Raw genomic sequence first — 27,611 nt, 5'->3', positions numbered from 1 at the left:
CATTAAAGTGAAGTGGATTAAGTATCAGGGATTCTATTTTCATTCTCATAGTGGAGATTTTCTTTTCTCAGAATATGAAGAAGATTTTGAAGCAGATGAAGAGAAACAAGATGAGAAAGCTAATGAAGAAGGACAGGCTGATGATCAAATGAATGGAATGTCAAAGTCACCCTCAGATGATGAAAAAGATAATTTAGACCCTGAAAAGGAGAGTGAAACCTCGTGGCAGAAGGCACCAGATGCTGATGACAATATGAAAGATGAAGGTGATGGATGCTCTGAAAGTGAATTGGAAGAGGATAAGCAAGGCAAGTTGTTCAGCTTATCATATGACATAGGCTGTTTAGCAAGTGTGCTTACTGCTTTTCTTTCCTTACGTTTGCTGAAATAACCCTCTTTTAAGGGACTATTTAGAGCCCTGCTCCATTCCCTGATCAGGGGATGCTGATGAATCAATCTTCTGTAGATATCCAGATTCTAGAGTCACTCTTTAATCTTTTTTCTTCCCTTAGTTTTCTGAGATTTTTCACGGTGTCAGGTAAAGCTTGTAGTGATGACCGTCTTCTGTTTACTTACAAAGTTACTACTTTTTTTTCTTTTTAAGTTCCAAACTATCCTCTCTTACATACACACACACACACACACACACACACACACACACACACGACTCATTTTGTGGGTTTTGAAAAATGAAAATTACCTCCTATTCAATTAATGGAAAAGTTGAAGATTCCTGTCTTAGGTTCATTTTTTTTTCTCAGCTTACTTTGAACACAGGATGCTGGCATATTAGTCTCATGCAAGGATTATCTCTCTTTGCAAAGGTGCATCCCTCATAATCTTCAAGCCTGAAATGACTCTGAGAAAGAAATCCTCCTCATCTGAAGCCTATCTTAAGTTTTTAAGACCTTTTTAAAGAACTTAATTCACCAAAATAATGTCTAGTCAAAGAAGGAAACCATTGCCTGCTTTGTCCTGTGGAAGGATTTGGCCAAGGCTTTGTGGTTCTTAGTTAATCAAAGATCCTCCTTGGTACATTGAGAGCATTTAACAGTAATAACAATAACCCTCTCTTATATGTAAATATGTGTGTGCCTGTGTAGTTTGCTTTAGACTGGAGAACGAGGTCACCTTATGATGACTTTTTGAATTGCTCTCCCTTTTCCCCATTCTTTTCACCTCTCAAATTTTTTTCTGTATAAAATCTTAAAATTTTGAATTCAAGGAATATATTAGAATAACATAAAGTAAGAGTAAATTAAGTAATGAAGTAATCACAAGAGCAAATATTTATAGTTCTACTCTCTTCAGGAAGGAATTCAAGCAAACTTATTCTAAAATTTCATGCATGCAGATACAAGGCAATAAAATAGAGAGCAGAAATTCTATAGAGTGAAAGAGAAGATAATTTTACTAGGAACTGTAGATGGGAGCATGACTATGCTAGAACTAAAAATTTAACACTGAGCTTCCTGACGGGCAAAGGAAAGAGTGAAGCACAATGTGAAAAGTTAGAGTGATGTTAACTTTCAGTAAATTTGAACACAAGATTTGCTGCCCTTTTTATTACACTTGAAGGAACTACTCAATAATAATAGACATTGAAAGATTTTTTGTAAAGTCTTAAACTAGGCCTTTTCTATAATTTTTCTTAATACTTAAATTTTGTATTTCTAGACGTGCTTAATATATAAGCTCTTTTCTCAACCTGAATTTAAGTTTATATTCCTATATGACATAGGGAAAGTTAAAGACTTCAATGGAAAAGTGTTATCACCTGAGTCAGTGATTTTAAAGAAACTATACCAGTGACTTGAACCTGGAAGAAGATCGAAAGTCTGTTTGCATATAAACATAACTGGTTCAAAACACAAAGGACTCAACTTTTTATTTCTTCAGTAATGGTGGGGAGTTTTCAAGTGTTGATTCATGGAGATTCAGTACATTCTTTCAATATATGGTCATCGGGGGATTATTTTTGTGCTGCATAATCACCTTGCTTTCTCGAGATCAAATGGATTTTTTCTAAGACAGAGTAATTTTTTTTTATGTTCAAACAGAGAAGGATGTAGGCAGTACTTGAATCTTCCTTGGAGAGAAAGCTTTAATCATTAGACTTGTAATTATAGGATAACTGAGAGCGATAGGTGAGCTTTGGCATTGAATACTGCTTGCATATAAATAATTGGAATCCTGTGTTTGGAAAGGCCTCCTATAGGTATTGCTTATTAAGACTCTATTTTGTGCTAAGCCCTGTGCCAAATATTTTACATGAATTATCTGATTTACCTCAAACAACCTTAAAAAGCAGGTGCTTTTTCTTTTTATCTCCATTTTACAAATAAATAAACTTGGAAATGGTGAGATTAAGTAACTCACACAGCCAGAAAGTGGTGGAGCCAAGATGCAAACATCTAACTTCAGCACCTGGGTTTTGGAGAAACAATATAACATTTCTCCAAATCAAAAAATATCTACTTATCTAAAAGTAAAGCAAATCCCCCCACTACAAGGATTTTGCTTCCTTAAGAATATACATTTTAGAGGCATCTATCTTGAGCTCTTCACCTTATCCTATTCTCTAGCTTCTTTTTTTGTTTTGTTTTGAAACAGAGGAAATAAAAATGGACATTTTCTAATTTTACCCAAATTTACCCTTCTCCTCCCTGCATGGACCTCCCTCCCCACTCCCTGTCTTTCTGCTCAGTTCCAGCTCATCCTCCTCCTCTTCCATGACACTCTCCTATTTTGGCAGCCTTCATTGAGCTCTTTACTTTAGAAACTCCATCATTCGGTAGTTCATTTTTCACTTGTTCATGTGTGTTAAATTTTGCCCCTCGAGTTAATTACACTAGTTCATAGCACACAAATTAATTACACCATGAAAGCTCGGATTGTATGTTGTCTTTGTTGTTCCTCATAGAGGTGATTTCCTAAAAGATATTTTGCGACTATTGAGCAATTACTTGATTGTGTTCACACCAAGAATACTAAGGTGCTTTTGTTAGCGCCATGATATCTAGTTACATTTATGCTATATGATTACCAGTGGGAGTTTATTGAAAAAAACTGTATAGAGTTAGAGGCATTAAATAGATATAGAATATAGAATATAGAATATTTTAAATAGGTATGTAATGAAAGCTATCAGAACATATGAAATCTAGTCCACAAATGTTGGGAAATTTTAGAGCCAAAAATTAAATTGGCCAACTATTTTATCTTGTTGTTTTAATCATAACAGTATAAAACTATTCTTTTAAGAGCTCCTTTACCTTCTTGGTATTTACATTAAAACTTTGCCATTATTCTGAGATAAAATCTCATTGCTTGTTACTGTTTCTTTTTCCCACCTCCAGGTTCTTTTCTTTTCCATCCCTTTATTTTGATAACCTGACCTTGTGTTATTCAAAAACATGCCTTTTAGCATGTGGAGTATCAGAATTAGAGATTTCATCCAGCAAACAAGAAGCATGTATTAAAAATGATAATGACATGATAGCTTCCTTCGAACATTGTTGAAAAGCCAGACAACATTTCATCTTCAAAAGTGTAAGAGGCATATTGTGACCACTGAATGCCAGACACCAGTACATCCCTTTTATTGACATGATTAAGAATCTTGCTGTTAGTATTTGGATGTGTTTCATTTGAACCTGCCTGCACCTGTTCCCAGAGGGCAAACAATTGCCCGGGCTGTCACTCTTGTGACAAGTTGGCCCCATTTGAACTGCCAGCTAACAATTGCGTTGGCCGCCTTGATGAATACACTGTGCTGAGCAGCCCGTGAGTGATCGAGTGCTGCGGACTGAGAGCTGACTGAGAGAGGACCCCGCTTTAGGAGTGATGTGTGAGACTCACCATCGTTTAAAAAGAACGACAGCTTCCTTTTCTCTGCATTTATGTTGGCAACCCCAGGCGCTAATTCACCAGTTGAAAAGATATTGTCATAGATGAATGTTATAAAGGCTGGGGGGAAAAGTGTCATGTTGCTCAGAGTAGCCTTTTAGACTTTTATGGGCAATTTGGATGATAGTGCCTATGAGTAAGAGGGAGAGACTAAGTAGCTCCTCATGAGAAAGTTGAGAGAGAACTTATTCCCACAATACGAAGAAAAGAAAATAAGACTAAAAACAATTAGTTTTTTTCTAGTAAGAGAGATATTTTACTTGTGCTATTTTTCAATCTGTTGAAGAAGTAAACTTTAAAGACTTTTAAAATCCCAGAGTCACAAAACTATTGTTTACTTGGCTCACTGACTTCAGAAGCTCACTCTTCATTTCTTGGCCTGATGGTGGGCTTGAAGAGAAGGCCGAGGGGAGCTGCTCCTTCTGTGGTGAGGTTATACACTCCATGGACTCACTGTAACTTGTCTGCTCACTGGGCCTGAGAGGATTAGGGGAAGATTGTGTGTGTCCTTCTGGTCAGAGTCTATATGTGTGATTTTTGCATAATTAGTCAAACTCTAATTTTTCTTAATGGTGAGAATTCTTCAATCTATATTCACTTTTTGATTGTTGAAGTAGAAAGTCATGGCTTTCAGGTGAAGACTTAAATTCAGCTTCATCTTTTCATTCACATAAAATACTTTTCTATGAGGGTTTTCTCTAGTTTTGAATCTGCCTTATACATGGCAAAGGCGCTACTGAGACAACCAATAAAATCTTGTGGAATGCACAGGTGATTGACTAGATTAATGGATAAATATAAAAAGACTTAGGCAGCACATTGTGATAAAAGATTTGATTATATTCTCGATATTCTAGGTGTGCACTTTAGTGTTTAGAAAGTGCAATTAAAAGTAAATATGGAGGAACTTTTAAGCTTTCTTTATTTCTTCTTCTCCTCCTGCTGTATCTGCATTTACCTTTAGATATTTACCCTTACAAAGTAATGTATATATTTGTCTCATTGATTAATTGAGTGAATGAATTATCCATATGAGGACATATGCTCTCCTTTGAGACAAATAACTAGTCACTGTTCATAACTGGGAGTTAATGATTTCTACTTCTATTTTCATTAAGCATACTCTTATTCTACAATATTTGTGGAGTACAAAGCACTTGTCTAATTAGGCATTATTGTACATGAAGATATTGACTGAACTACAATATCTAATATAAAATATAAACAGATTTTTATGAACTCATGAGTATAATCAAGATAGAACTATTAATACAGTGATAGTAGGATATATAAATTCACATGTAATGGTTGATTTGAGGAACATAGGAGCAGTATTTATGCAGATTTTGCTGAACCCTTGGACTAAAGAAAGGGAAAGAGAGACACAATTCGTACTAGAGTTCAGAAGGGTTTTGTGTCCACTGGGTTGGGACACATGGTACGTCATTGGAGTGATCTAAATATTTAACTGAATTTATGTATTTGAATTTGTGCACTTTAATCAAAGCATCTGTATAGGCTTCAAGCTAGTAAGCCAAAACAAAGTAGTTAAAATCAGGCCACTAATGGAGAAAATGACGAATTTAAACTGTAGTAACACTGTGCTCCATGCTAGGGGGTGAGGCAATGATTGAAAACTAAGGTCAGGACTTGTAATTGGTTCAGAACAGACACTATGGCTACTGATTGCAGTATGAGAATAACAACAGCTTCTAGGGGAGCTAGCCACAGTCACTTTAGGAAAATGAACAAACACTTTCCTGAACATGCACAGTTGACCCAGTGTGCTCATGCAGAGGGAGGCAGTGTGTGTCCAGAGTGTGTAACCTCTGTGGAAGCAGGGACCTGGCCTGCCTTTTTCTCCATTGTGTCCTCAATACCTAGAACATTGCCTGACACATGGGAGGTGCTCCTTTAGTGAATGAATGAATCTATGTAAGTGGGTAGGAAAGTGGAGGACAATTCAGAACCTCAGTTATGAGGAGGAAGAGCTGAGTTCATCCTGAATTTGCTGGACTGGTGTTGACTGTGGATGTGTCTGTGGTTTTTGCCCTTGGTCAGGTGTATATCAAGTTTGCTAGGCAGGCAGTATAAACAGTGGAGATTCAATTCCACTGGTTAAAATCAGTGGAGTTAACTGATATATACATATAATTTTTGTGAACGCCCACACAGTGTTCAGTAGCTATTTGTTAAGTAACAAATCACTGGATGACATATATTTTCATGCACATAGTGTCATGGCCAGTATTATAAATAAACCAAGGAAGGTTTTGACAGCTATCTTTTCCTTTGTATTCATATTGTATGCCTCAGAGTGTTTTAATTGGACTGTGTCTGGGTTCCAGAGTGGTGAACAAAATGAAGAATGACCAAAAGATATAAAAGGGAGGGCAGACCATGAATTCCATGAGTTCTGGTGTTTTGGAGGGAACTATTTTCCATTCGTATTCTGGGGTAGTAGTAATAGTGGAAAGTGAGGTGAGAGAAGCAGTGGCGGGTCCCTGACAGTGGGGACTTTCTGTCTGAAGGCCTTTTGGCAGATAGAAGGGTCTTGGTTTTACTACAGTGGGTCATTACAAAGAAGTGTTTTACAAAACTTGCTACCTTATAGCTAGTGGACATTTAACTTCCCGGGGCCTTACATTCTAGATCTAGAAAAAGAGGATAAATAACTATTCTTTGGGATTAAATGAGATGATTGTAAAATGCTTACCTTATTATTTGGCACATAGTAGGTACATAATCATGATCAGGTTTTACCTTTTATCCCTCAATAAATGGTAACTGTGATTACTGTTCTTAATATAATGTACAGGGTGGAATCATGAGAAAGACATTTATTAGAATATACTATACGTATGATTTCATAGAGGGAAAATGACTGAAAGTCATAAAGAAATGATTAATTGGTTTGATTAGGTGAAAATTTTTTTGTCATGTAATTTCTACAATAACTTATGGAAAGCAAGTAGAGTTATCTCATTTTGCAACCAAGAAAACAGAGGCTTAGAGAAGTTAAGTAGCAAAGCTAAAGTCAAAGCTAATAAGTAGCTGAGTCATGATCGGAACACCTAGGTTTATCTTTACAGGAAAACATATTATTTTCTCTCAATCTTATGTTGCATGAAATAGTAATGATGCAAAAGAAGGAATAGTTATCAATGACAGGAAAAGAGAAGGCAGTAAAGGATTTGAGGACTGACTGAAGGTGGAGAGAGAAAAGTCAGAGATGCTGTGTAGGACATGGAAGCGCAGCACCAAACTCGCTGGCTTTGGCCAAGGACTCAGGCAATGAGTGCAGGTCATTTCTTTACCATAAAGACCAACAGCAGATTCTTTCACCATCAGTCCCTGGGGGGAACACTGGAGAGACAAATGGAATTGGGTAGGAGGCAGAGTTGTTTACCAACCTGCCTCGAAGATAACTTTTTACCTCCTAATGACAAAAAAACTTACATATGTGTCCTCAAACTTCCTTTATATAAAAACTTGCTTTATTTCTAAGAGAATAAATAAAAGCAGTGTTGAAAATCCCATTCCATGGCCCTAAAGCATTTTGGGCTTTTTCTTAACCAAAGTCCCCAAAGTGTCGGTATGAAAATGAGAGCAAGAAATGAGAGTGAAGCTAAATCATGCAATGAGGTTAAAGAGAGATTTGAAAGCGGAAATGAGTTTATATGGGAGGTCAGGTCCCCTCTCTACTTTGAGGCCATTCATTCTCTTGATTTTTCTTCTCTAAAGGACTGACCCAAAGTTGAACTAGGGCGTGTTTATTTCAGTGTTTTGAAATAAAAGAATACAGTTAATAGAAGCTACTCAGGAAAGATAGAGGAGCACTCAAGTATTTATTCTGTGAACAACTTTTAGAGTCAAAAGTAAGAGTCAGCATGTCAATATTCAGCTGGTAAAGATGCATATTTTTGGAAGTGCAAAACAAGTATAACATTGTGTCCTAGTTAATCGTGCAGTTAATGAAAGCCATTGATCAAACTACTAGCAAACAGGAGTTGTTTTTCTTTTTTAAACAAACAAATGTGAGATACTTCATAGAGGAGGAGGTCATAGTCCCTAAAGTTTCTGAACTGGTACAAATAAGAGAGAGGACAACTGTCCTTGATCTGCTTTGTTCCCTACGGAGAGACAGCATATCCAGGTTTTATAAAATGGAGAGAAAGAATGAGTGGCTAAAGCATGTGATTCCTCTGAGAAACAGTGGTCATCAGGTGCCTGTCAAGGTACTGGGACACAAGAACAAATGGAATTGTGCTTAAGGGGTTCTGTTGCTTAAAGGCTCTTTACAGTTTGTTTTTTACTGCTGTGTAGCATCTCTTGAATCTTTGTGGAAACTCTGATATGTCTCTGCGACTATACTTAAAATGCTAAGCCCTGTCATGGAGAGCCGTTGGGGCTGGAGGAACTGAGATGAGAGGATAAAAGTAAAGACAGGTTTTTCTTTCCTTAAACCCTGCACCAGCTGCTGCAGCCATCTATGCCGCTGCCACGCAGAAATAAGAGAAACAGAGAGCAAGGAGAGAGCAGAGAAGAGAAAACAAGAAAGTTAGGCAGGTTGAAGTATAGGGTATTTAATTTGAAAATGTGTTCTATAAAAACAATTATAAGCACAGACTTATTGGTTAAAAAATCAAAAGCAATTTTGTATATCTCTGGCCTGCATTGTGAGCGGTGACTTTTAGGCGTCCTCTTCCTTATAGAGATTCAGTGTGTATATTACTTTCTTGGAGATTTTTGGAAGTTTTTTGGGTAGTACCAAACCATTTTTGGCTACCGTAAATTTCTAGACTGCATATCTGTAGCATCATATCAGAGTACTGCCTAGATCTCCGAGAATCTCTTTCACAGATTCTGTGTGCCCAGCTCCCAGCTTCCATACCGTCTGCTGTCTTCAGAGGACAACCCTGGGCTACCAGAGTTACTTCACCCTCAGGCACAAAGTGCCTGGAAGTGCCAGGGAGTTATGTCCCCTAGGGTGGCCCGCAGCCATGTCTGACTGGAGCAGAGTATGAAAGTTCAACTCCTTCCTCCAGGGAGGAAAATTCTAACGTCATTTAGACTTCAGAGGGCCCCGTGGGATCCAGCTGAGGTTGAGATGTTGCTTGAAATTGGTCCCTTGATTGACTTCTTCCCTTCTCTGCCCTGCTTCTCCTACACTCTTAAGAGTTTCTCCTGGAGCATATCCTTAATACGTCACTTCCACATGAATCCTCATCTCATCGTCTGCTTCAAGGGAACCTGAAATAAGACAATATCTCCTTCTCCACACAGACACGTACACAAGCATCACTTTAAAATATTTATTAAGTGTCCAGGTATTGTGTAAATGCATAGACCTTCTTACCATACCCAGCTACCAGGGTATACAAGTATGGTGGATATTACAATTGATAAAAATTTAAATTTGATGCACAGAGAATACTGTGGCTATCCAAGGCAATAATTAAATAAGGGCTCTTGCTGAACAAGCAAAAGATTAGTCAATTTCTTCTATAACAAAATAGGTGCTTACAAAGCTATCCCAATAAAACGGCTTTCAACAAATAAAAAAATACAGTTGGTTTTCAGTTAAATGCGATTTCCTGTTGAAGACTTCTATAGATTCATAGATTACAAAGGTTTTTCTTCAACATGACAATTATCTAGAATATATGGGGAAAGGATATAAAATCTAAGTTATGTTAAAAATTTCAGTATGATTCATTACTAACATAATTCTCACAGTTAAATAAGTTGCTTTATGGAAAAACAGTGATGTCATCATTTTTATTTCTTGTAGATATAAAAACTGCTTCATCAACCTCATCCAGAAGTCACTCGTATTCTAGTTGCAGTGAAGATGAATCTGCACTGGGGGACAGGGAAGTCCACATGGAAAACAGTCCAAATGAAAGTGCCAGAAGTTCATCTTCACAGGACCTGAATGGAAACGATGAGCCAGGAAAACCCCACCTTCCAATTGAGGATCCCCTAGAAATTGACACTGAAGACCAAGAAATGATAAAAGCAGATGTGGAGACAAAGCCTCTGCCAATAGAGGAAAGCTTGGAGAATGTTCTTGAAGAAGAAACGAAGAAAGGAACCCCAGAGATTGCAGAGGGCTCATCTGAGGAATCCAGGGAACATGTTTCCAAGGAAGAAAAGGAAAAGGATAAGAGTAAGCTTTGGGAAGGAAGCACGGATAAGGCAAAGGACAAAAAGGCAGGTGCCTGTAGGGTGGAGCAAGGTGGTAAGTATGGTCAGTGAGTTGACTGCCATTGTCCTCATGCATGGAAGCTGATTTTGGTCATTGCATTCTGCCAAAGCTTGAGAAATACTATTGTGATAATCCCAGAGGGATTCAATTTTTTTCCTATTTCTCTCTTTGTCACACAATCATACATGTATTTTCAGCTTCCTGTTTTCCTTCTATTGCATTTAAAAAATTACTTGAAATTCTTATATGGCCTGTTTCCTATTTTCTGTAAATTCCTTCCTATGGTAATTCTATCTCAAGAATCAAATAAAACACAATATGTGTCTGAAGGCAAGGGTATGTGTGGCTTTTTAGAGGTTATTTAATACTAGTAATGCTATTTATTTTTAGCTATATATGCACTTCTATATACATAGCTAACACTGATAGCGCTTACTATGTGCCATTTCTAAAGACTTACAGACATTAACTCATCTAATTCTCACAACAGCCCAATATCCCCATGAGTTAGGTTCTATGATAATTTCTCTTTTTTACAGCTGACAAAATCATGGCTTGGAGAGGTTAAGTAAATTGTCAGGGATTCCACAGCTAATAAGGATTCCTAGGATCTAAATGCAGGCAGAGTGATTTCAAATTTTCTAAAGATTCCCTATTATATCTGTCTAATAGGAATTTAGATTTAGATAAAAATATAAAAATTTCATAGAAAATTCCAAACTTTACTTTGAGCTCTTCTCTGAAACCATGTAACTTCCTCGTCCAGGTGGTGCCTGGGTGTGTAGGACAGTCCCGTTTGACGCGGGAGAGTGAGAAGTGTCCCAGGGCAATCAGGCCCCAGTACCCTAGACACATGGGAGGTCTGACACTTTTCTTGACTTTAGAGGGCAGGTAAAGGACTGAGTTGTATCCTGTGGGCAGCAAATTGTGCCTGCCAGATACTTGACTCTCACACAGCACCCTGTGCCCTGTAACTCATGCCTCAGTCCTTTCCCTGCTCTCTCATCTGTCTCCCGTGCCAACATGCCAAGCATTCTACTTGATTCCAAGATAAAATATGTTTTTACATTTTAACATTACTAGAATCCATCTGTATTTAAAACTTATGAATACTTTAACAAATGTCTATAATATTTCTTTTAGGACCTTACAAGCTGTTAATAAACTACTGGGGCCTGAATTTAGGAATTGAGGATGTTGAATAGTTAGCTTTCGATCCAACCATTGTTATTAACCTTCTACTATGTGCAGGGCACCGTGGCCAATAAGAAATGTGTAAGAGAGGGTTCTTCTCATAAAATATTAAGGGGAAGGCTTGGCACACCAATAACTGGACAAAACCAATAGTCATACATAAAACCAGACAAGGTACAAAGGCTGTGGAGTTTCAAAGGAAGAGAAGTCACATTTGGTTAAGGACACCCTGAAAATGTTTATGAAGGAGGTGTTTGAGGAAGACTTTAAAAGTTAGGTAAGATTTTGAAGGCAGGGTGGAGAAAGATGAAAGCATTCCAGACAGTGAGGTGTAGCAAAGAATATGGCCTTTGAATAAGTTATCAAAAATCACACTAGAACGAACAGTTTGACAAACTTCAGCCCATGGGCAAAATCTGGCCCTCAACCTTTCTTTTTGTGTTGCCTGTAAGTTGAGAATTTGTTTTCTTTTATTTTTAAATGGTTGGAAAAAATCAGAAGAAGAATAGTATGTGTTGACATGTGAAAATTATATTAAATTCAAATTTAGATGTCAGAAAATAAAGGTTTTTTGGGAACAGAGCCATGCTTATTCATTTACATCTTATTAGTGGCTGCTTTGTGCACTACAAGGGCAGAACTGAGTAGTTGCAACAGAGATCCTATGGCCCACGAAGCCCTAACAATGTACTCTCTGGCCCTTTATAGAAAAAGTTTGCCAATACCGCCCTAGAATTATAATGCAAAGACCCTTCACATTTTCAAAAAGATTTTCCCACCTATGAGTCAAGATTCTTGTTAAAATATGTATAAAACAATTCAAATCTTTGATCTTAGATTTCATTGCTCCATTCTGGTGTATATAATGTATAACCTAGAAAATTTGTACCATTTGGCAACCGTTGATCACAAAAGGTAGAGATGTTAAAGTTCAATAGTAATACTGACATCATTATTATTATTCCTTTTATTTCCACTTCAGAAAACTAGATTGTTTACTTGGACTTATGTAATTAGACATCTTTTTATAAAGATGCACAAAATGTAGTCTGTAATTAGGCGATGGACAGAAGCAGAGGTGTTGGACTAGGATCATGTCACTGGAAGATAGTGTTTTTTTCTGGATTTGTGAAATGAAAAGTGTGTTGGTTTATTATTTTTCTCAAAAACATTGGGAAACCTGTTTTCTTGACTTGATAACATCTATAATTTTAAAGCATTTTGTTATTATCTTTTTATTAAGGCAGGTTCAACACTAGATGGCAAGGTTTGTGACTATTTATCTTTCTTACACTCTAATATATGTACCAAGTCTCTTTATCAATGTTTATTTTTCATTAGGAGCTTATGAAATACATGAAATAACATTTAGAAAATACAGAAAAGTAGGGGCCGGCCCAGCGGTGTAGCAGTTAAGTTTGTGTGCTCCACTTCAGCAGCCTGGGGTTTGCTGGTTTGGATCCTGGGTGTGGACCTGCATGTTGCTTATCAAGCCATGCTGTGGCAGGCATCCCACATATAAAGCAGAGGAAGATGGGCACGGATCTTAGCTCAGGGCCAATCTTCCTCAGTAAAAAGAGGAGGTTTGGGGCCCGGCCCCGTGGCTGAGTGGTTAAGTTTTCATGCTTCACTTCAGTGGCCCAGGACTTTGCTGGTTCAGATCCTGGGGCGCAGACACGGGACTGCTCATCAAGCCATGCTGAGGTGGCGTCCTACATAATACAACCAGAAGGACCTACAACTAGAATATATAACTATGTAGTGGGGGGCTTTGGGGAGAAGAAGAAGAACCAAAAAAGATTGGCCACAGAAAAAAGAAAAAAAAAAAGAGGATTGGCAGCAGGTATTAGCTTGGGGCTAACCTTCCTCAAAAAAATAAAGAAAGAAAAGAGAAAATAGAGAAAAGCAGTTTAAAAAAATTACCCATAGATTTATCACACACAAAAAATCTTTGCCTTATTGGGTCAGGCTTTTTATTTATAAACTTAGTTTACAAAGGTGTCATATTTTTTGTCATCTTTTTATAAAATGTTATATTCTGCTTTTTATTCTTAATGTTATACTATAAGCATTTTTATGTTGTTATGTAATCTTTATGAACATATTTAATGTCTGTGAATTATTCTATTCTGTGGTTTTCTCATAATTTAACCATTTCCTTATTATTGGATATTATATTTTTTCCTACTTTCACTATTATTAATACTTTAGTATCTTATTACCTAAGGTAATTTCAAATTTATAATTACTTTCTTAGGCTAGGTTCCTAGAAGTATAATTTCTGGAGCAAAGGTTATAGACATTTTAAGGTTTTTGATACATGTTTTTTCTTACAAAAAATTGGTTGAAAAGTTTAAACAACGCAGAACGGATGAGAATAAAATGAGAGCTGAATTCTTCCTTGTCCAGTCTCTACTCTTTTTCCCGAGACAGAGAGAGAACTGTGGATAACACGTTTTTTGTACATGATTCCAGAAATTTTTATATGTATATATATATATATATATATAAATGTATTGATATATTATGTACATGCATATATTATTATATACAGATGGAAACATATGATACATTTTGTTTTGAAACTTCCTTTTTTCACTTAACAGTATCTTGAATATCTTTTCATATCAGCACACATAACTGTACTTTATTCCTATTTATTGTACATATTATTTCATTATATTGCCTTAGTATTTTATAACTTGGCAAATTTTCTTAAAAACATCTTGCTTTCTGTGCAAGAAATCCTAGTTTCGTTCTCTGGCCCATCTTATAGAAAAAAACAAAATTTCTGGGTTATGGAGGCCTAGAGAGTATAATGTGCACTAGAAAATAAGACATTAATAGATAAAACAAAACAAAGACTATGTGAAATATTCAGATGATGTCGAAGGACTAACGCCTTCAAAACCTGAGCATGAGTGGATTATAACAGTTGGGTGCTGATGTTTTTAATTTTTTATTTATTTTTTTGGAGGTAAGTGCCAGGCTGAGCTTATCTTGAACTTAGAATTATAGAACACCAGAGCTAGAAGAAAAATTTAAGATCACTGAATTCGACTTAAACATAGAGAAGGAAAACAAAATGACTGACAACTGGAAAGTGGCAGAACGAGGATTAGAATTCACATCTGGTTTATAACTCGGTGTTCTTCCTGCCATACCGTGCTCTTTGTGGTTCTCAACTTTTCACTGAACTGTTCATCGACATAAAGCTAAATCAATTAGAATGAGAAAATATAACTGTGAAATTTATATATGCTAATTCATATCAGTTTCTGGAATTGGAGTAGATTTGAGTAGAGGAAAATCGGAAATCAAATTCAACTTTTTTATAGTTTCTTTTGTACTTTATCGTATGTATAATTTGGCTTACCCCTCAAAACCTATGACCTTTTAAATATATACACAAGGAAATAATGCAATAAATTTGTAAATATTTAAAGTAACAGACTAAAAGAAGTTCTAAATATTCTCAAAGTCCTTTATATTAATAAACATTTCTAAGAAAATTTCAGATAAAACCAAGCAGGTCTTGATTGCATAGTTCACTACGTTGATATTAAAGTCGGGCAAAGAGGTTATGGCTAGTTTCTCTTTCTTAACCGAGTCTTCAGTTAGATGCCTCAAGGAGAGAGGGATGGCACCTGTTATATACTTGAAATGAAGGTCATTTAGGTGACTATGCTGCAAAACCAGCTTATACAAATTAGAACAGAACGCTGGTGAAGATTGAAATGTGTATATTTTACTTAGATCTGGACTAAGTAACCTTAGGTCAAAATGAAATGTGGGCTGAGATAATGTATAAAAGATTTTCTCTCTGGTGTCGGCCTGGTGGCCCAGCGGTTAAGTGTGTATGTTCCGCTTGGTGGCCCATGGTTCCCAGGTTTGGATCCCGGGTGCGGACATGGCACCACTCGGCTTGCTGTGCTGTGGTAGGCATCCCACATATAAAGTAGAGGAAGATGGGCATGGATGTTAGCTCAGGGCCAGTCTTACTCAGCAAAAAGAGGAGGATTGGCAGAAGTTAGCTCAGGGTTAATCTTCCTCAAAAAAAAAAAAGATTCTCTCATATTTATATGGTGCTGAATTAATCATTTTTCAATTAGACTTGGATTAAGAACTGTGATTATGTTAAGAATAGTCTCTGGTCTAAAAAATTACCTACAATTAATGATGTTTTGTAGTGTCTGAACTAATACAACTTAATCTGAATTGTTTTCACTTAAGTTCATAGCAGGAGTTAAATTAGTAAAGTACTACATTCAGTGCCTTTGTACCTTTCAGATTGATAACATAAAATGATATTTTACTTCTAACTACTTTATAATACCTCTGACTTAATTGGGCTTTGCCCAGTCTACCAACAAATCAGGTGAATTGATGTAAAAGATGTGTTGTCCTCAGTTAAGTGGATGAAGTAAAAGCTTATAATTGCTAGCCAAAATGACATAGTGTCCTTGGGAGTTAATTCAGTATTATAGGGCATAATGTTATTTTAATGTGTTTATTTTTCTTTGTTATTTTTGGTTTAAGCTGTCTTAATGCATTGCGACACAATCTTTGCAAGGTTCTAATGGTGGAATAATTCAGGTGCATTAATTTGTGAAGTTAATATAATGGATACATTATGAATATAAAAACATAATTGAAGAATAGAGTATTTTGATGTAAAGTATAATATAAAAAGTATATGGAAGTAGGCATTTTATACTTTTACAGGTTTTCCCTGCCATCCGAAAGTAGAGCATTTCTATAAAATCTTTTGTAAGCTGAAACGGCGTAAAGCAAAGAAGCAATTACCATTAATTTGTATGGGAAAAATTTGGGGGCGTTTCCAGACCCCCAAAATAACCTCCCAAAATAAATCGAGATAAAGCACAGATGCTCACAAACACAGTTCAAAGCTTGGTGCTGAAATGCTGAGTGCAGTTCCCGGGGACGGAGCTGGGAGCGCCCACTCTTGCTCTTGGGGTGTGCGGGGTGCCTGCTGCCTCAAGCAGGGCTCACTGCCAAACAAACACTAAAGCTATTTTTCACTTTTTGCCTGTTTTCGTAAAAACGGACAGCCTCTTCGGATTTCTTTCGATTGGTGAAAACAGGTACTAATGTAGGTCTTTCGTACAAGTAAAGTGACTAAAGTGAGCAAACTTTTGGTTGATAAGGGAAACCTGTATATGGGATTCAGGAGAAGTCCTAGTGCTTGGCCAGGTAATTTAAACCTAAATAATGGTATGAGGAAAGTACAATGCAATTTTGTCATTGCACAGGCAGAATAGAATCGTCCTGACGAAAAAACAAGAAAATTCTGTGTTCTAAGACTTGCAGTCTAAGTACAACTTCTGAATGAACTGTGAAAGAATGATTATTGGATCCAATAGATTTCTTTTTGTTGGGCGTCTGCTTTATGCCACACACTGTTCTTGGTGCGAACATGATGAAGTCCTTGCCTATATGAAGTTTCTATTCTAGGGGGAGAAACGCCCAGCAAGTAAAAGATAACCATGTAATGGGCTATCTGGGCTAAGTGCTAGGAGAAAAATAAATTAGGGTGAGCCATAGAGTGATCGTTTGGGGAAAGGGTGACATTTTAGGATGGCTTCTTTGGTGAGGGAACATTTGAGCAGGGACCTGAATGAAGTGCAGGCGTGAGCCACACTGTCATCTGCAGCGGGAATGACATTTGCAAAGACCCTAACTGGGAGCAGAGTTGCTGAATGAAGGATTCGGAAAGGAGGCCAGGGTGACAGCAGCAGAATAGACAAGCCAGAGAGTGGTAGAAGATGAGGCCAGGGGGAGAATTTTATTCTGAGGTAGGAAACCTTTGGAAAAATTGGGGCATACAACTGACCAAATGACATGACGGGAAAGTTTTGAAAAGATTATTCTGGCTGCTGTGCGGAGGATAGACTCTAGCTTTCTGCAACTGTTATCTTTGAACAGCTGTGGTCTTGAGTTTGTAATTAATCCTGGGTTTTCATGGGCCATGTTTCAAAGCCAAAGGTAACACAGGAACATCTTTACTGTGTAGGTAGATGATGTTAGTGATGAATTTTGTCATGAGGAGTTGTTGGGAAGATAATTGATTGGCTACATAAGGAATGATCCAAGAGCTGGGCTAGTTTTCAAGGTGACCGGGAACTTGGAACAAAGTTAGGTATATCTTTACTCTGCTTTTATAGCCTCCTTACATTCTTAAAATGTTCTTGAAATTCAGATGAAAATTTCTTGGCAAAGCTTTCTTCTGATATTGACTTGCCAAGAATTATTATTATTATTATTTTTTTAAAGACTGGCACCTGAGCTAACAACTGTTGCCAGTCTTTTATTTTCTGCTTTATCTCCCCAAATCCCCCTGGCACATAGTTGTATATCTTAGTTGCAGGTCCTTCTAGTTGTGGCATGTGGGACGCCTCCTCAACGTGGCCTGATGAGCGGTGCCATGTCTGCGCCCAGGATTCGAACTGGAGAAAACCTGGGCTGCTGCAGTGGAGCACCCGAACTTAACCACTTGGCTATGGGGCTGGCCCCTTGCCCAGGATTCTTAGCATGTTTTAAGATGGGATCAGTTTGTTTTGTTTCAAAACAAGCAGAGGAGAGGGGCTGAATTTAGACAGCTTGCTTACTAATATTGAAATCTATATCCTTGCCACTACTTTTTAATTACTAAATTATCAAATGTAGAAAGAATTGGTGGAAATTGTGGCATTGTTGGCTGTAGTGCAGGAACATAAGGCCTGTCATCATTATAGGTGAAATTGTCAATTGATACCTAGATTTTTGAAGAACATCTAGAAACATATATCAAAAGCTTCTAAAAGTATCATGTTCTTTGACCCAGAAAATCTAATTCCAGGAATTTATGCTAGGGGAATAGTCAGAAATAAGTACAAAAATGATTGTAAGTAGTACTATAAAAGTACTAGCTTTATAATCACACACAAAAAATAGAAATAACTCAATATCCAATACCAGGCACTTGGTTAACCAAATTTTAGTAAAACCTTATTAGAACATTCTATGCAGTTATGGAGAATCTTTTTTATTTAATGATATGTGGAAATCATCACAATATATCGCTCAATGAATAAAATGGGATACAGAATGCTATCTATAGTAAGAGTAGAGTAAAAAAATACTTAGAAATCCACCAAAATGTTAACGAGTAGTTCTCTCTGAGTGGTGGAACTAGAATAATTTTAGTTTTCTTCTTTACACTTTTTTATCTTTTCAAGCTTTAGGTAATAAATATGTACTATTTTGATATTTAGGGAAATTACAGTGCATATTATTCTAAAATGTATTTATTTTCATAATAAAAAAGCTAAGATTATAATCCAAAAAATTTTGGTACTTTAAAATATATCTTATGATATCCTATATCATTTGGGTGGAAAAGGTGCTTTTCTAAGAAAGTCTCTGTATGGGTCTCTTTGATTTTGCTATTAATACTCTGAGAACTGACAACTACCTTTGCTTTCAGTGGTCACCTTTATGGAGAGGTAACGGAGGGAGCCTTGGGGGATGAAGGGCTAAACAGATAGCGGAAACAAAGTGATGTGTCACCTTGCTGGCATGGGGGTCTCAGCGTGCACAGTCCTCCCTCACTGTAGTAGTTGAAAACAGTCAAGGTTACACACTGGCCATGTTCTTGCTTTTAAGTTTCAGTTTCAGAAGAGCATCTGAGAAAAAATAACCAAGTGAGGCCTTTTCTGGTCTCACACCTGATGAGCCCTTGATGCTCAGGCCAGAATCTCACTCTTGCTGAATCTGAAACTGCCACCATCTAACTGTACAGGCTCTCATCTACTTCCAAAGCCTAACTCACCAGGGGCAAGCAGCAGACGTGGGCAAGTGGCCAGCACAGTCCTGAGACACAGGGACTACAAGCTTCACTGGCAATTCTGAGTGAGTTGTAATTTTGAGATTATGCTAGCACTGTTTGGCTTCTTAAAATAGTCTTTTGGTTCAATAGCTGCTAATTATTTATTTTAATTATTGCTTATTATTATTATTGTAAACCATATTTCTTTATAGTCTGGCAACTACTTGGGAAAAAGCCCTAGAGGTATTGTTGGTTCTAATGAAAGAAAGCTTCATGTAATTGCTATGAAATCAGACTTCCTCCCATCCCCCTGTCCTAGGGATTCTTGAGTTAAGACAGTTCTATTGTTCAATTAGCCAAGCAGATTTATATGCAAAGACCTAAAATACTCTTTATTTAAACTCTGTAGTTATACGGTATCAACATTATTATAGTGGGTAAGATGGTATTTAACTTATATGTACTATGTATATGAAGTTTCTAAAATAAAGGTTGACTTGATAACAAACCCAACTATAATGTAATTGTCATGAGTTGATGTCATCTCTAAACTACATTTTTGTAAAAACTTTTTTGTTTGGCATATTGGATGAATGAGGAAAAGATGTTAATTTTGTTTAAGAGAATACATTTGAATTCCATGATGTAACTCTCTTAATTTCCATGTTTGTCCTCTTAAGATTAATATAGTTAAGTCATTCCATTTTTTCCCCAAAAGCCACATGAGGCAGGCATTTCACTGTTTGTTTTCAAACACAGAGAGAGATCAGAAAGTAACTAATTACTCCTTAGCAATTCACCTTAAGGTGAGCAAGAGACCATATTCTAGTTGTTTTTCTATAGTTACAGTCTTTGGATAAACTGAATCAGAATATCTGAGAGGAGAGGAAGGAAGGGAGGGAAGGAGAAAAGGAGAGAAAGAGGGAGAGAGACATAGTGGGAGGGGGGAAAGGACATTTTGGCGATACCATGTTCTCACCTAGGAAGGCAGATCTAGGACTAGCGTTTCTTGAGTGAGCTTTTGTTAACCAGAAAGTGGCATAATGGCAGATGTCAGGGATTTGGAACATGGATCATCAGATGATAGGCAAGGGATGTAGACAGGAAGGTGTTAGAGACTAAAGACAAACTCAATTGATGTTACAGCGTTGCCTAGAAGAATACCAGATTGGGTGATGATACTTAGAATAGAAATGCTCATCATCTTCATCATAGCGATTACTAATTACATGCTTAGGAACTTGCTGATGAGTGGAAAATAAGCACGCTCTACATAGATTCCTTCATTTAATCCTCCCAATAGCCATTGAGTAGATGTATCTTTTTGACAGATGAGTAAACTGAGGCTTAGGTTTAGGTCAAAGAACTTGCCCAAGGTGACTCAGTTAGTATGAAATCTGGGCCCTGAACTTAGGTCTTCGTGATCCTGAAGCTCCATGCTAGTAATCAGCTGCAAATAATGGAATTCACACAACAGCTTTTACTGTCAAATTTGTAGGAATCATGCGGTAGCTTTTTTGCTGTGTCCACATGGAGTGAGTATTGGGGTCAAATCACTAAAATCTACTAATGGATGAGCTGCTCGTAGTGGACTCAGCTCTGGTAGTTTTAGCAATTTAAAAGAGCAGTGATGATTAGTGTCATAAAAGCTATGACACATGTTTGTAGAAAGGAAAAGGCAACTAAACTGCATTTTCAATCATTTCATTGCATGTGCATTTGGCAAATCTCTCACTGCTTCTGGCTGTTGTTTTTTGTTGATGCAAATATTTCTTTGCATGGATTCCTTTGCTTCATGATCTATTGTCTTTTCTTTTTGAAATCATAGCTTGGAAGCTGTTTAATCTTCATAGATTTTTAAAACATGGTCACATTTTAATGTGAATGCTTTTAAATTAACCCCACTTGCCGAAATGTGAAACAGCTCAGCAATGTTCCCATGACTTTTTATACCTTTTGATATTTTATATGGTCTCCAATCAGTTGGACAGATAATAGATGAAGCCGTGGAGCCTGGCTGCCACTGCCTCGATGATGCTGAGTCTGGTGTCAGCAGCCCAGACGAGGGGGAGAAGTGCTCCAGGAGGCCAGAGATGGATACAGGTGCAGGTAAGGGCACATCATTACCTACGAGAGACCTTCTGAATCCTCTGCAAAAGACAGCCCCATCCCATCTTTCATCTTCCTGTCCCTGTTTCCTTCTTCTGCCACCTTTCTTTTCTTTTCAACTAGTGAATATGGTGGCAGGAGGTGGTTGCGAAGCCTGAAGGGGACCTTTAAAGCTGACATCAGATAGGAATGTCATTATCCTTTTTTGAATGCATTGGTGCCTAGAATGAAAAAAAGGACTTCAGATAATAAAAAATATTGGTAGGGATTTGCAGATCAGTCTATTTCCTAGCCCACCTCCCAGTTAGTTGACCAGGTAGGTGGATTTGTCTCACCGACCCGTTGGAGACATGGAGAGCCAAGGCACATTTCACAATGATTTGTCTGAGCTCCTTATTTTTTAAAATTAGGGAAGAATTCATTGCCATCAGTATGACCTGGCTCTTGGTGATGAGCATTCCAGCTGCAGGAGTGCCAATTAGAGTGACTCAGCAAACCATGACTCCTATACATCTGGTCAAACGGCTGTGTCCTTGAAATCAGCTTTCTCCATATTTAGTGGGTAACTTTTTAAAGACATCCTGATTTGAATACATGTGTCTGTGTGTGCGGGTGTGTGGGAGGGGATGTTATTCATTTTATTCATCATACGGTCGCATCACTCCACCTCCCATTTTCAAAGATAGTCATCAAGCATTCTGAGGTATTTGAGATTTTACCCCATTTTCAAGCCAAGTTACCCATTTTCAATGATAGTCATCAAGCATTCTGAGGTATTTGGGATTTTACCCCATTTTCAAGCCAAGTTACCCAAGTTTCAGGGATGCTAGCAGAAGATACAAGATTCCTGGGTCAGAGAAAAAGGACTTTATTACTCCCAACAAATAGCAACAGTCAGAATATTTGCACTTAACACTGGCTCCGTGAGCTCCAATTCCCCCTGGACAAGGTGGAGAGGGCCAGGTGGCACTTGAACATGCAGTGGGCAGAGTGACAGGAGAAGGACCCTGAGCTTAGAGAATCCACATCTTTTAGAATGGGCATTCAGCCAGAGGAGTTCTGGTGCACCTCCCCAAACATTTTGCAAGGCAGGCACAGGAGTTGTTATCCATCAACTCCTATTTCAGCAAGAAAATCTAATCTACTGTAAGCAGTGGGAGGAAAGAGTGGAAGGAAAGTTGGTTAGGGCTTTCTGTGTTCCAGGCACCGTGCTGAGCATTTTACCATTTTCTATCACAAGGATTCTGTTCCCATTTGATGGCTAAGAGAATGAAGGCTTAGAGAGGTGTTCTTTCCCAAGTTCATCCAGATAGTAAGTGGCAGAGCTGGCATTCTCACCCAGGTCTGTCTGACTCACAAGCACACACTCATTCCACTAAATCAAATTGCTCCTGTTTGTGAATATTGCTTGCTCTCATATTCATTATTTTTTTCAAAAGCCAATGAGGTTACCATCAAAAACCCTAAGTCATGTATTTACACTGATATTTCTTAGAAGGGCTTTAATTACTCTTTCTGACTTGCTTCAGGGATGTCCTGACGCCCCTATGGTGTGTGTGTGTGTGTGTGTGTGTGTGTTCATATAATAGCTCAGCTGGATGCCATTAGCACTTTCTTTCCTAGAATTTAAGCATAGTATATTATTATATAATGGCAAGGCAATTTTATTCCTCTGTTTTCCTAAATGTTCTTTAATTAATCTATAAATTTAGAGGCCAGCTTAGCAAGATAGAGGACTTTATTACAGTTTTTCATAACTGATTTTTAAATATACTTTCATGCAGGAATTTGATTAGCAACAGATATACTATTAAAGAGACTTGACACGCACTGTTGTTTCTCATTGTTTCCATTTAATTTTGTTTTAAACCCAGTAATAATCTGTAATGAAATACAATGGACCATAATCTCCCAGGTGTGTGGGCTGCATGTCCTCTGAGTGAACATTCAGTTCTACATTTCCCTTTGGGAGCTTCTAGGTACAATTTAGGAAATAACTGCTGTGATATGCTGATGGCCACCAATGAAAGTCAGCACCAAACCCACTGATAGACCTGAAATTTCTATCTTACTCCTTTGAAAGAAGATATTAAAACTTACCTTCCAAATACATTTTTAAGGGAAATGTAATATCTGCTATTATTGGCTTGCCTCAAAATGGTTTATTGTAATAGCTGGCAAGAGACCAAGGGAATGCAACAAAGGATAGCCATGTTTTTTATTGGGAGAGGAAATGGAGTGATAAGACAGTCTTGAATGAGGTAGCAGAATAGGAAAGAAGTGAGTAAGATTAGGGCTTTAGGTTTCTGGTAGACTGTGGGTGATGGGATGGGGTGTGATGGCTAGCAAGTAAAAAAGGCAAGTGAGTAAAAAAAATGAGGAAGACACCTTTGCCTACTTCATAAGTTTACATAATTTGAAGGCTGACACCTTGGTATGATAACTTCTTTTATAGTATCTGGTCCAGTGTCTTCTATAAATGAATAAGATTAGATTGATGGAAATTATGAAGAAGACCATTTTAGAAGCTCCTCTCTCCCTAAGAATTATCCTGCATTTGGAAAATTTAAATGCTTTGTGTATTTGGAATGACATGCCTTTATTTATTTTGCACGAATCATTCCAACAAAAATACATGTATTTGGTAAATAATAAGAAATCCATTTGAAGCCTTTTAAGAAATACATTGAAGTTATATTTATAGAAGTATGATAGCTAGTACACCCAAATTTGCCAGGGAATTATGGATGAGAACTTATGAAATACTTCAAGAAGGTTATTTATGTTGAAAATTGTCCCAGACTACAAAGTTCTGTCTTGCTCTGTGATCCTGTTTTGCCAAAGGCAAATCAGTTTCTGAACATAGATGGGAGGTATCCTGACCTGTAATACAAATTGGTATCTTTAGTAAAAAGTCTTACCTTGAGCTACAGTGTTATTTGATGACTAAATCTAAATAGAGTAGCTTTAATATATGAGAGTAATGTATTGTATAATGATCAGCTCACACTGTATTATGATTGTGTTGCTAATGCCCACATGAGTATAAGAAACATAAGCCCAGGACAGGCGTAAGATGATGCTATAGGGAATGATGGTTTTTCTAAGAAAATAAAATACTCATTGCTTTTCTTATTGCATAATTTTTCTGCAAGTCCTAATATTTCAAATGAAAGTAGGAAGGGGGTATGTGTGTGTGTGTGCACGTGCATGTGTGAGTGAGAGAACGAGAAATTTTGCTATTCCAAGATAAGGAATTTTTGTTTTCAACATTTCTGATGCTCAATTTTCCTTTAATATCAATGTGTCCATTAAATTTGATAGCATTTCTTTTCATCATGGAAAACCCTTGATATATATAAATGTCTCATATTATATAAGATTATATGTAATATCTCCTCCCTTGTGCTCTTTGATTAAAGTAACCTTATTTTCTAACCTTATTTTTATAGCACCGAATGGGAATTTAATGATGGTAATGATGGAGGAAAGTCCAGCATTCGACTCAAACAAGGAATCAAAGCAAGCTGTATCAGAAATGTCTACACTGGAGAAGACAGAAGCGGTGGAGGAAGACGAAGTTCCCCGGGGCAGGGATGCTGACATCATAGAGGAGAAGGGGGACGTAGCACTGAGGGAAGAAGCAGGGGCCGCCGAGGTCCCCTTGGACCGGTGGAAGCCCGAAGCAGAGCAGTCAGCAATAGTAGGGCAGTTTACAGAGGAAAGAGAGATCCCTCAGGGCATAGCCAGTGGGGCAGAGGTAGCAGTAGAAGGGGATAAAAGGCTGGATAAAGAGGAGTTAAACCCCATGGGAAAAGAAGCAGTAAGACACTCGGGAGGTTTGAGTGAAGACCAGGCTCCTGAAGAGCAGGCCTTGACGCAAACAGTGCTGCAGACAGAGAAGGCAACTCCTGAAGAGGAACAGGGTTTGGAGAAGGTGGTGCTTGCAAGCAAGGCAGCAGCTCTGACCTTTGAGCACATTCCGGAGGCAGCAGCCCTGAAAGAAGCGGTGACTCCAGAGAAGGGAGAGTCTGAGAGAGGGGCAGCTGTGAGCGAGGCAGGGCCCGAAAAGCCACATATGGAGGACAGTGAAGAGGAAGCATTCACAGACCTAGAGGACGTGGGGCCCGTGGAACACACTGCATCTGAGAGAGAGGATGGGTCAGAAGAGGCAATACTCAGGAGAGAGGAACCAGCCAAAGAGAGGAAGGCAATTAGGGAACTAGAAACACCTTTGAGCCCCTCAACTTCTGAGAAGGTCCAGGCAACCCAGATGGGGGTTTCAGAAGACAGCCTGGAAGAGCTTTGTGAGGAAGACGTGGAAAGGGAGAAGGCTGAGAGTGAGGCAGAATCTAATAGGGAAGATGATAGGAAAGAAATGTTACCTGGGGAATTAGATGCAGCAACAGAGAGGAGGAAAGCTGAGAGGCCGAAAACAACTCTGGGGGACACTGAATCTGAGAGAGAAGAGGTGACGAGGGCAAATGCCTTTCAGGATGAAGAGCAAAAGTGTAAAGGGGGAGAGAGGGAAACTGTGAGGGAAGGAAGACCTGAGGAAGAGACACAAGCCCCCCAAAATGAAATGGAATGTGATGCTGAGAATGAAGCACTGGTGGGGACATCTAAATTGATTGAAGACACAGGGCCTCAAGGAGAAGATTCACTGAAAGAGGGACAGGTGACCATGTTTGAAGCAGCACCTGGATTTGAAAAGTCACTGGAAGATATAACAGCTCTGAGGAAAGAGGGAGGAGGGGAAAGACTGAGAGACGGTGGAGACAGGGAGCAGGAAGGCAGAGCAGAGCTGCTCGGCGGGGAGAACATGGCTCCCCCAGAGAAGGAGAACAGAGTTTCCTCAGAGCAGGATGAAGGGCCTGGACCAGAGGGAGAGGGCATGTTAGGAGCTCCTGAGAGTGAGCTAGCAGGAGAGGCACAGGCCCCTGAGGCCAGGATGACAGCCACAGGCGAGGCCCAGGAGTGGGCAGCCAAAGGTCAAGATGGCCTTGCAGGATGGGAGGGGAGAGAAAACAAAGAGCCTTTACAAGGGCCAGAGGGAGTGGGGGTCATGACAATGACCCAAGAAGATGTTCCTGAAGGTGACTCCATGATGGCAGGAAAGTTGAGTGAGGAAGTGATGGATGAGGATCCAGAGGAAGAGGTGGATAAAAAGTGCACACTAGGGACAGGAGTGATGAGGAACAGGGCCACAGAGGGGGACAGGAGCTTGCAAGGAGGAGTGGCTGTGGCTGAGGAAGCTCTCCACCAAGGAGGAGGAGCCGCAGAGAAGAGGGAGTTGTTGGCAGATTCGAAGACAGCTGAGGGGAAAACAGAAGCAGAGAAAGCCGCCTCCTTTTTAGATGTTGCTGGTGAGGAAACTTGCCACCAAGCAGATGAGTTCCTAGGAAACACGGCAGCTGCAGAGAAGGTGGTGGCAGAGGAAATAGAGCTGAGCAGGGAGGAGGTGCCAGTGGTGGAGAAGGTGCCAGTGACTTGGGCACCAGAGGTGGGGGTGGGGGCTCTAGGGGGACGCTCAGATCTAGAAGGGAAGGCCCCGCAGCCAGGGCAGGATCAAGAGGACAGGGAAGCTGAAACCACTCAGCGGGCAGAGTCAGAGGGGAAGGAGCCTGGTGCGGGGAGCTGTGGTGGGAGGCAGGAGTGGGGCACAGCTGAAGGATTCAGACTAGAATTATCCCAAGAGAGAGAGCCAGAGCTGAGGAGAGAGAGTCTGCTGGATGGGGAAACACTTCCTGTAAAGCCTGATTGCACTGGAATCCAAGAGAAGCAAGAGCAGACAGTGCAAAGAGAAAGCAATACAGACATTTCCCTGAACAGCAGGAGGGCCTAAGAGACCTGGTGACAGATGGTGAGTTTAAGCCTGATCTGTTTGCAAGACTAAACAGATACCCCACCTGGAGTCCCCTCCCCTTTGGGATGGCTCATCTCTTTATCAGTCCCTGCATACACACAGGCTTCAGTTCTGTGCTGCTTAGCCCCAAGCCCATCAGGACACAGCCAGTAACATGGAGGTGGGCCCAGAGCACATGCAGCGACCCACCACCCACCTCTATCCCCTTTGCAACTCTGAGTCACCTTCTCTGTCTTTGCAAGCACAGCTCTCTGGAATAGGGAGCCCCGTACCTCTCCTCCAGGGCCCCAAAGATGAAATACAGAGAGAACGTGCCACAGGGACCCACCACAGAAGGAAGGAATCAAACTCTCTTCCAGAATTCATTTCTCTTTTAGTGTTTAAAAGGATGGCTGAGATTATTTATTTTTAAATGGGCTCTATGCCTTCCTTCCTGTAGTTTTGTGAAGTTGAATATATATATATGGATATATAGCATAAATATATGATATATC

General features: G+C 38.9%; 1 protein-coding gene across 5 annotated transcripts in view; it reads left to right on the top strand.

The window, feature by feature from the left end:
- The window catches only part of ERICH3 (glutamate rich 3), a 102,774-nt gene that overhangs the window by 72,687 nt on the left and 2,476 nt on the right, over positions 1-27,611 (top strand). For 4 of the 5 annotated variants that reach the window (XM_046645869.1, XM_046645871.1, XM_046645868.1 and 1 more), the window contains 4 exons: positions 72-308; positions 9,704-10,153; positions 21,126-21,251; positions 24,704-27,114. In XM_046645869.1, coding sequence (XP_046501825.1) covers positions 72-308; positions 9,704-10,153; positions 21,126-21,251; positions 24,704-27,096 — 3,206 coding nt within the window. In that variant the 3' untranslated portion in view covers positions 27,097-27,114. The remainder of the gene's footprint in view (positions 1-71; positions 309-9,703; positions 10,154-21,125; positions 21,252-24,703; positions 27,115-27,611) is intronic. The other variant, XM_046645873.1, reaches the window with a different exon arrangement.

The sequence above is a fragment of the Equus quagga genome, chromosome 18 (assembly GCF_021613505.1).
Source record: "Equus quagga isolate Etosha38 chromosome 18, UCLA_HA_Equagga_1.0, whole genome shotgun sequence".
Classification (NCBI taxonomy): domain Eukaryota; kingdom Metazoa; phylum Chordata; class Mammalia; order Perissodactyla; family Equidae; genus Equus; species Equus quagga.
Note: the sequence above shows the minus strand (reverse complement) of the source record. Positions and strands in the feature narration are given on the sequence as shown.